General features: G+C 34.6%; 1 protein-coding gene across 2 annotated transcripts; it reads left to right on the top strand.

The window, feature by feature from the left end:
* The first annotated feature begins 2,825 nt into the window (after positions 1-2,825).
* LOC147504672 (rac-like GTP-binding protein ARAC1) lies at positions 2,826-6,476 on the top strand. Of its 2 annotated transcripts, none has more exons than XM_086604079.1 (8): positions 2,826-3,030; positions 3,165-3,206; positions 3,294-3,442; positions 4,579-4,643; positions 4,722-4,786; positions 4,908-5,150; positions 5,225-5,308; positions 6,188-6,476. In XM_086604079.1, the coding sequence occupies exons 2-6, from the start codon at positions 3,181-3,183 to the stop codon at positions 5,110-5,112; spliced, it is 510 nt and encodes a 169-aa protein (XP_086460205.1). In that variant the 5' UTR covers positions 2,826-3,030; positions 3,165-3,180; the 3' UTR covers positions 5,113-5,150; positions 5,225-5,308; positions 6,188-6,476. The 2 variants fall into 2 exon arrangements, with proteins under 2 accessions (XP_086460205.1, XP_086460206.1); XM_086604080.1 differs by having other exon boundaries at positions 2,854-3,030; positions 4,883-5,150.
* Positions 6,477-9,527: the final 3,051 nt, after the last annotated feature.

Raw genomic sequence — 9,527 nt, 5'->3', positions numbered from 1 at the left:
CCAATATAAGTCTGTTGGTTTATCTTTTATGTTTTTACACTTGGATATTTTGACAATAGAGTTGATTTTAGCTTATTGGAATTTCGTGGATTTCGAAATTCCGAAATGTGGTTTGAGGAGATAGTTAATTTTATTTCCACATATTTTATAAATGTGGTAGGAGTATTACTTTGTTCTCATCTTGGGTTTCTTGACACCCAAGTACTAGTGTTAGAAATTGATGTAGAGTTGAGAGATAAGACAACTCTCTACCACTCTCTTCCACTTATTATTCCATTGTCATCTTTTCACCATTTCTTACTGGTTTCAAATTGATGTATGGTACAGATATAAGACAGCTCTCTACCACCCTCTTCCGTCCTAGTTCAGCTTAGTATTACATCTTCTTTTTCACCATTTCTTACCGATTTCTCTATCACTTCCTATTACCTAAACTTTCCTAGCATTACCATTGAGACACAATAATTTAACTACAAATTTTTTTTTCCTACATCGTTTGGATTTAAGTTTAATCAATTGTTTCAAAATTGGTGAATAATAACTCCGTAGAGTGGTAGATCTTCTTTTGTAATTTTGATATCAAAATGTTTAACACTCATTTGTCCAAAACGTCTACAATATAGTCTAAGAATGGACATCACTGTTTGACATCTCAAAGTATTAAATTTGATAGAAATGAATTTTCACAATCCCTGAAGTCTAGGGAGTATGGTTGAGAGAGAATTACACACTGACCGTATCAGTGAATTTTCAGTGTATTCTCACTTTAATTCCATTAAATGTCAGTCATATGACTACATTATTATAGAAAGAGTCAAAGTCAAATGATTGAGATATCTTCATCCTCTCACATAGTAGCTATGAACATTAGATCATGTTGTATGAGTGAGTGAAGGGGTCCCAACTTCACCCCTAACTGTGTGCATTTCAGGGAAACTGATACGATCGACTCTATCACATATGACTCTACACATTCGATCGTTCTAATTCCATTAGTTATGGTACTTTTGATTCCATCTCCAGATACTTAATTGTATACACCCATATGCATGAATCATAAAATTTGTGAATTTACTGAAAAATCAATTTGTAATAAGAAGTATACTTACTAAATAATGTGTTGTCTGAAAATTAAAAATCAATAAAAAATATATGTTCACTGGCTTTGTAAAGGCGAAATATCCCAACAGCTAGCTCCTTTACAATCGAGGAAAAGGAGGAGGCTCATGTACATTAGTATCTCGAATAAACTTACAGATAAAGCTTTTTCATGATTCAAGGGACATGGAGCATATTATTTAATTGACATGAGGCAGAATGTGAATGTGAATGTGAATGTGAAGTGAGATTACTAGTAACTTTAATGCCCAGACCACTTCCATTTTCCCTATTGATTTGATTGTTACCATAATAACCTGAATGTTGGTTTAGTTTTCCAATATCTTCGGTCGAATGGTGAGTAGCCCCTGAATTAGGATGCCACGTCGGTCTAAAAGAAGTAGGCAGCCTAGTAGCTTGATTTATGCAGGAATTGTCAACTATCATTATGTCTGGTATGCCAATTGTGCAATCAGGTTTGTCATACAGCCTTAGCATGTCAAATATTTCAATTTAGTTACAATTATCATGGAAAGTCAGCTACGCCAAGTGAATCCTTTTGCAGTGTGTTGCTGGTCATATTTAATTTGTTGCACCCTTCCAAAAAATGAGGAGTCATAAGTTTTGGCCAATGGCATGGGAGGTTATAAGGCCCACAATCTGAGCTAATGCAGTCTCAGTAATTGATGAGACAATCGGGGATGAGAAGTTGATCATTCATTCAATCAATATAATTTAGATTCAGTGTAAGGACGGTGTCTATGCCATCAGAATAAGAAATTGTTTTGGGTGGGTCCAACCCTTTCAGATTATGAACATGTAACTGTTGGAACCACACGTTAAACAATATGGAAAATTACTTAGAACAATGAACAATTTTATTGATAATAGTATTGAATTTGTGCTACTAAATCGCCGAGTACTCAGTACCTAGCTGACCAGTGCAACACATTACTCCCCATGAGTGATCGGGGTCAAAAAATTGTCGAGAAATCAGCCGATATTTCGATTAATAAGTGATCAAGTCCGGACGAGTTAGTCGTGTGGAATCGGGCCTTTTGTTTCACATAAAAAGGAAAGCCTTTTTTTAGGCCTCGAAACAGTTAACACCAAAAGTTCAAAAGCAAATTTAGGGCTCGACATATTCCAGGTACGCTCTTCTTCAGCAAAAACAAAGTTAGTCTTCTCCACTCCAGGACTTCCAGGTACACTCTTCTTCTTCTCCATTTTTTTTTTCTTCTTCAGTTCTCTCACTTCTTCTCCTCCTCCCACTACAACAAACTGGTTCTTTAGCGACAAAAGTTTTAGTGACGTTGGACAAACGTAAGTAATGATTCCCTTTGGCGACGTTTACAAGCGTCACAAGTAAACTTTAGTCACGGTGTTTAAAACCAATATTTGGCAACGTTTTTAATGTCACCGAAAGTTATAATCCAAATTCTGTAAAATAATAAAATTGAGAGTTAGTTTTCGGCGACGTAATGAGCGTTGGCAAAACCTTTTGACATAAGGCGACATTTAAAAACGTCATCATTGGTGTGTTTTTTACATAACCATTGCGAATCTTATGCCTTTTGGGACCAAAAGTTCGTTGTTAAAACTTTCTCACCCCATTGCCCAAAAAAAATTTAATCTTGTCGCCTGGGTTTTGGTATCTCACGCCCTCTTTCTATTATAACGAAATAATTTGAATAAAAAAGAAAAGGGAAAAATGTATACCCAGCGTCCCAGCCGCATAAACACAGGAAAAATAAAATAAAAAAAAAAGACCTAAAAGCTAAGGAAATAAACCACCACCGTCTCTCCTCTCTCTCACCGTCGTCTCTCTAAGAAAGGAAACAACACCGTCACTCCAATGAAGTCTCTCAAAGCAACTGGAAAGAACGTGTCTTTCTCACCTTATTCTCTCCTTCAGGCTAGTCTCGCTCACTTGTGAGTTTTCCCCACCATTAAATCTAGAATATTTTAGATTTAGAATTGTCTAGGCCTGGGGTAACTAATATTCTCTTTACTCCATCTCGATTTAAAAGCTTTCATTGTCTGATTTAATTGACTGTGTTTTCTAGATATCGTTGTCGATAAATGTCGGAACCATACCATGGATCTCTGTGAGTTATTCATTTTACTTTTTTTTTTTGTTTTTTTTCTTACTGAAATTTATTATAAGTTTGTGGAATTTTTTTTGTTTGATTTAGTTTCGAACTCCAATCATCCGATGATTTAGCACAGTGGATTTGTATTAGTGAGAAGGAAGACATTTATTTAAAGGATGTCAAAGTTGGTGTGAAACAAAGATGGCATTACGCACCTAGTGTTCCAATAATTCTAGTTGGAACAAAGCTTGGTAAGACTTCTTCTTATTTTCAATGCTGTTACATGTGTTTATTACTACTTTTTCAATTTGTTTCCCGTCCCATTTATTTGATTTTCTGTTATATGGTGCTTTAAACCTGTTTGGTTCTAGTCAATTTTTGAGATTGCACCAGTTCCGTTTTTATCCTTGTGTATTTTAAGTTGCTTTACATGTTCTGATGTTTCTTTATTGTACTCGATTCATAAGATAGTTTGTTTGAATCTCGATTATGCTTTATAATTTTGGTTCTTAATTTATTGCTAATTTTTTTAGTACTTTCTAGTGTTAGAGAGTGATTAGAGATTTATGGATGGGACCCTGTAATCTTTTTTCTATGTTAAAAAAATTATAGTTCTGTTCCAAATAGTTGAATATCGCTGGTTTTCACTCGGAGAATAGATCAGCAAAAGCAACAAATTGCAGTTTCTTGTGCTTTGTGTACATGATCCAACTTTTAGTTGGCCAAACTAAGAGCCTTGCATTATCATTACTGCAGCTTACATATATATACCACTGACTATATCTCCCGGCCTGCTTTAAACGTCGAATGAATTTGAATGGAATTTTTCCAGCAATTGATTAAGATTTCTAGAAGCTTCATTATTCGTAATAATTCTGCTTAGGTTTATCAATTGTAATTTCTTCATGTGTTGTAAATGGGTTAATAATTACAACATGGTGTTATCTATCTTATGAAAGTAGCTGGGAATTCCTAGATCTGTAGATTGAATTTGTAGATCGAGTTTTAGTATAATTAGATGTTGTGCTGCATTGGAATATAGCGAATGCCATTTTCTGAGTTTGCCCTTTAGGTTGTGAAGACTTTAATCTCTATCGTTTAAGATTTTGTTTTGGTCTGAATGTGAAGAATTCTATATTGTGAAGCAACATTATGTGAAATATCCTATTATTTTAACCTTAGTATATTGTTTACAAGCAAGCATGTCTTTTATTTTAGCTTAATAACTAGACATTCTTGCTCTTCATTGAAGTTTATCCTTGTATTCGTTTGAAACTTCTTTCCTGATATCCTTAATAATGGACATAACAAATTAGATCAAGTCTTGATTATTTGACAAGTAAGATCAATTTTTATAGTGACCAGCCTCCTCTAATTATGCTTGCAGATCTTCGGGATGATAAGAAGTTCTTTGATGACCACCCTGGTGCGGTACCTATAACTACAGCTCAGGTAATGCCTACGAATACACCCATTACTTTTTCTCATCTATTTTACAAATTCTTAGCAGCCTTTTTTCTGTTTATTAAGGGAGAAGAACTGAAAAAACTCATTGGAGCTCCCGCCACATTGAGTGCAGCTCAAAAACACAGCAGTATATTTGCTCCCCATTTCGCGATTATATTTCATTTCATGTAAGTATATGCTAGTACTTTTATCTTTGACAGCGCTCCTGCAAAATATTGTTGCAAAATGTGAAGGCCGTTTTTGATGCAGCCATCAAGGTGGTGCTCCAGCCACCCAAGCAAAACAAGAAGAAAAAGAGAAAGTCACAGAAGGGTTGCTCCATATTATGATTGAGCCACAACGAGGTGTGAAAGAAAAGATGACCTCCCAGCTGTTTCCATGTAGTGTCTCCAATCTTTCAATTTATTTCTCATTCCCTATTTGGCGCGAAGGTTGTAGAAACAATATAGCATAATGGAATACCAACTCTGTTCTCCACCAGAGAATCCCAAGGTAATAAAGTATTTTACTTTTTAGTTTTGTGTATGTACAAAAGGACTTTGCCCATATAATTTTCAATTGTACAGAATGGTCACTGGTTCGTTTGTCAGCTGAAAATGAATGGGAATTCTGTGGATGAGCATACTCGAGCTTAGTGCTGGACATGCAATGTAAGTTTCTATGTTATACTTATATACATTGCCACCCTTGGTGAGAATCTTACCTGAAAACATTGAACAAGGAACATATGCTTTAAATGATTTTATATTCCCGTCTTGTCTCCGTATTTTACGAGCCATATTGACTACGCCAAGATTAAAAATATACCTACCCTAAACTTATCTCAAGCAACAATACCCTGACCCTAGCATTCCATATCATATTGACTCCACTGGTTTACCACCAACCATACCAAAAACCCAGGAGTACACTCAATTAAGCCGCGGTCGTTATCTAGTTGGGGAATTTACAGGTGTTGCTAAAATTTTAGTGGATCATGCTGAGTGTTTAGGACCCATATATGATGAGTGGTTATGAACTTGGAACGAGATTGATTCAATAACCTGAGCTGGTTTTATTCAAGGAGAGGTTATTTTAAGTTTATAGTAAGTCATATTTCAAAGGGATTAATTGCCATTCCATTATTGTATTCTATTATGTGGACCGCACCAACACTGACATTAGTTGTAGAAGTTGTGAGTTTCAGGGAATAGCCATAAACTGTATCACATCTTGGTTGATTGCAAGAGATAATATGTTGGAGATTGGTCATTTATCCTTTTTGTTATGGAGTGTTATTTCCCCACTATGGACAATCTAGTGAAGGGAATTAGTTTAGTTTATCTTGGTTTTAGCTTTTTGCACTCAATTTTTTCTATATAAAACTTATTCAAGGTATTTGATAGTTGAGCACTGTTAGTCTTCTAAGTTGAATTCTTGCTTTCTTAGTTTGTGTTCACTGGATTTTAATTTTGACGTGACGAAACTATTATATTTTTGGTTTCACATTTTTTTTTGAGTGATCTAATGGATAACATCTTAATGTGCAGATAATCTTACGTCAAAAGGGAAGTGATATTATTTTTTGTGAAGAAATGGTGATAAGGAATTGCAAGAGGCTTCCGATAAATCTAAATGCTATTGGTCAATTTTTTATTATTTTGTGAAGACGGAGGTTTTGGCGGTTTGATTCGCAACTTACTTGAGGGATGTTTAGAATTGTATTTGTTTAAGTTAATACTCTTATTAAGATGACTTTAGAAAAAATTTATGAAAGATGATGATGCAACTCTCTTTTCTTTCTAATTGAGTGAATTGACTCATTTTTATTTATTAAAATTTTGTTGTGTATTACATATTATTAATTAATTGATGTTCTACAAATATTAGTGATAAAAATAGTTTTTTACGACTCATGTAGTGTGGGAATATGATCATAATTAACCGATTTTTTTTATTCAAGCTACGATCAAAACGTCGCTTATAACACTAATTTTTTTAATTCGTTTTACCTTTCTCGACGATAGAAACATTACTAAAAATATATAAAATTCAAATATTTTAGATCTTTAGCGACGATAACAACATCACTTATATAACCAAAGTTTAAATTACTAATATATCTAATGACGATAAAAACGTTGCTAATAAGATATTTGTTTTTTTTAATTTTTTGGACTTATAGCGATGATTAAAACGTTGCTAATAACACCAAAATTTTCAAAAATTTCAAACTTTTATCGACGTTAAAAACGTTGTTAGTAATGCCTTATTACTGACGATTTTAAAAACGTCGCCAAAAGTTTATCTTTTGCGACATTACTACATTGAGAATAACAAAATGATTTAGCGACGAAATTAGATAAATAGTGACAGTAATAATCATCGGTAAATATCTGCTATTTGGCAACGTTAAAATATCGTGGCTATATATCATTGCCGACTATAGTATTAGGGACGTTGCCCCGACACTCCAAAAAGCGTCGCCAAATGGTATTAGTGACGTTTCTGCGATTTTCAGCTACATTTTTTTTTGTCGCCAAAGACCCTGTTTCTTGTAGTGTCCTATTCTTCAGTTCTTCTCTTCACTTCTCCTCTTTTTGTTCTCTCACTTCTTCTCCTCACCTCTTAATGTTTACTGATTGATTTTTTTTTTACAAAGATGTCTTTGAGAGCTTTGAATGAACCATCTATTGGGAGTGGTGCTGATGCCACAACAACAACCTCAATAAAGAGGAAGTCAAATGATATAGTATGGGAATGGGGTGAGTGTAGGGACCCAAATAATAGAAATTTTGTTTGGTGTTTGTTGTGTAATAAAAGGATGTCTGGAGGGATAAATTGGTTGAAGGAACATCTAGTTCATAAGAAAAAGGAATGTGACGTCATGTCCAAATGTGACCATAGAGATTCAAAAGAAAATCAATGTAACGTTGCGGCAAGTAAAAAAGAAGAAGCTTGATAAAGCTAGAATTCAAGGTATTCTTGAAAGACAAGATGAAGTCGAAGAACAAGAAATTTCTAATGGTGGTGGTAATAGAAGCCAAGGTATTTCCATTGGTGGTGCTAAGAAAAGAAAAGTCGTCGACAATGTTAGAGGTCTTCTTGATCGATTATTGCCAACAGATAAAATGAAGCAAATCACTTTGGATAAAAACAACCCTCACAAGCAAGTTTTAAAGAAAATAGCATGGAACAAGATAGCAAAGTGGGCATACTAAGTGGGATTAGCTTTCAATACAATACGCCCACCAAGCTTTACAAAAATGATTCATGCTATTGGAGATTACGGACAAGGTAGCATATTTAGAATTTTCGATTATTTAGTTGTTTTCCTTTTGAAGTAGGTGATTGTTAAAATATTGTACTTATTATTATTAGTATTTCCTTACAGCTATGCCCCCTCCTAGTTATCATAACATGCGGGTGACTTTACTAAATGAGGTTTATGACGAGACAAAAGAATTTGCTAATACTTGTAGACTACATTGGGAGCTATATGGATGTTTGATTATGTCTGGCTTTTGGACCGATGGAAAAGGTAGATGTTTGATAAATTTTATGGTTAGTTGTCCATAAGGCATAATTTTCTTGAAGTCAATTGATGCATCGGAACATGTCAAGGAAGCAATCTACATTGTAGAAATGATTAATGAAGTGATTGTCGACGTCGGGGTTAAGAATATTGTTTCGGTAAGATACTTGGACATTTGTGTGTACAAAAGAATAAATACAAGTTACTAATTCATTTATCAACTTATTATTAATTTTTTAATTTTTTTTTTTTTGCTTGGTAAAGTTGAAATCTCATTAAAAGTGAAAAGAAAGTAGGCCAAGAAAGTCTACTACTACAAAGAAACAAAATAAAACTAAAAACATAGCCACAGGAGGCTAACCCGAGAACTACAAATTATTCTACTTCTAAATACAAAAGCCTATCTCATCTCACCACAAAATACTCAAAAGGGATACTCCTAAACTCTTTAAAAATCTTAGACTACTGAAATAATAAAGCCTTAATAGATATGATAAGCTCCTGCTTAGATGCGGAAACGCCTTTAAAGTGTCGACAATTTCACTCAATCCAATTACCCCACAGAATAGCAAATGGTAATAAGCTCCAAAGACGATTGTCTGATGAGGTAAAAGGACCATGACCCCAACCCTTCAACAAATCCACCACTCGCCTGGGACTCACCCAATAAAAACAAGACTCTAAATGGAAAAAAGATCAAATGTTCTAAGAAAAAGGACACCCGAACAAAACATGATTTACAGATTCACCATCTTTCCTACACAATTGACAATAGTTAACAATAATTTTTTTACGCTTCTGAAGATTATCAATGGTAAGAATATGCTCTAAGGAGACTTCCAAGCAAAAAAAGAAATCTTGGTAGAAACTTTAGCTCTCCATATGACTAGACTGGAAAAAAAGGGAATAGGAGCACAACGATTATGAGAATTTTACCAAGTAGGAATGCTGAAATAAAAAGATTTAATAGAGAAAGTACCTTTCTTGCTCGGGTACCACACTCTTATCACAGTTTTGCACCACAAAAAGTAGCGCATCAAGCCTAGCCATAAGGGAAGCTAACGCATCGATCTCCCAATCATTCAGAGCTCTGTGAAGACCTAGATTCCACGATATGCCAACCTCAGTTCTAACCATGCAATCTGTAACCGGTTTACTTTTGAAGCTAAACAAGCCAAACAACAAGGGATAACTGTTAGCAAGTGAACCTCCCTCTAACCAACTATCTTCCCAAAATAGAATCTTGTCGCCAAGCCCTAACTGCATTTCACTTTTCGATAGTTTTGTGACCAACAACGGATCCAATTATAAATTGGCGGGAACAATGTTGGAAGAAGAGCATGGTTCATTGTTCT

Source organism: Coptis chinensis, chromosome 4, assembly GCF_015680905.1.
Source record: "Coptis chinensis isolate HL-2020 chromosome 4, ASM1568090v1, whole genome shotgun sequence".
NCBI classification, from domain to species: Eukaryota; Viridiplantae; Streptophyta; class Magnoliopsida; order Ranunculales; family Ranunculaceae; genus Coptis; species Coptis chinensis.
Note: the sequence above shows the minus strand (reverse complement) of the source record. Positions and strands in the feature narration are given on the sequence as shown.

Bases quoted from the DNA above. Each gene is read 5' to 3' on its own strand.
- LOC147504672 (XM_086604079.1), top strand. From the start codon at position 3,181: ATGTCGGAACCATACCATGGATCTCT. The intron at 3,207-3,293 runs GTGAGTTATTCA...TGTTTGATTTAG, and splicing joins GAACCATACCATGGATCTCT to TTTCGAACTCCAATCATCCG. The intron at 3,443-4,578 runs GTAAGACTTCTT...TTATGCTTGCAG, and splicing joins TCTAGTTGGAACAAAGCTTG to ATCTTCGGGATGATAAGAAG.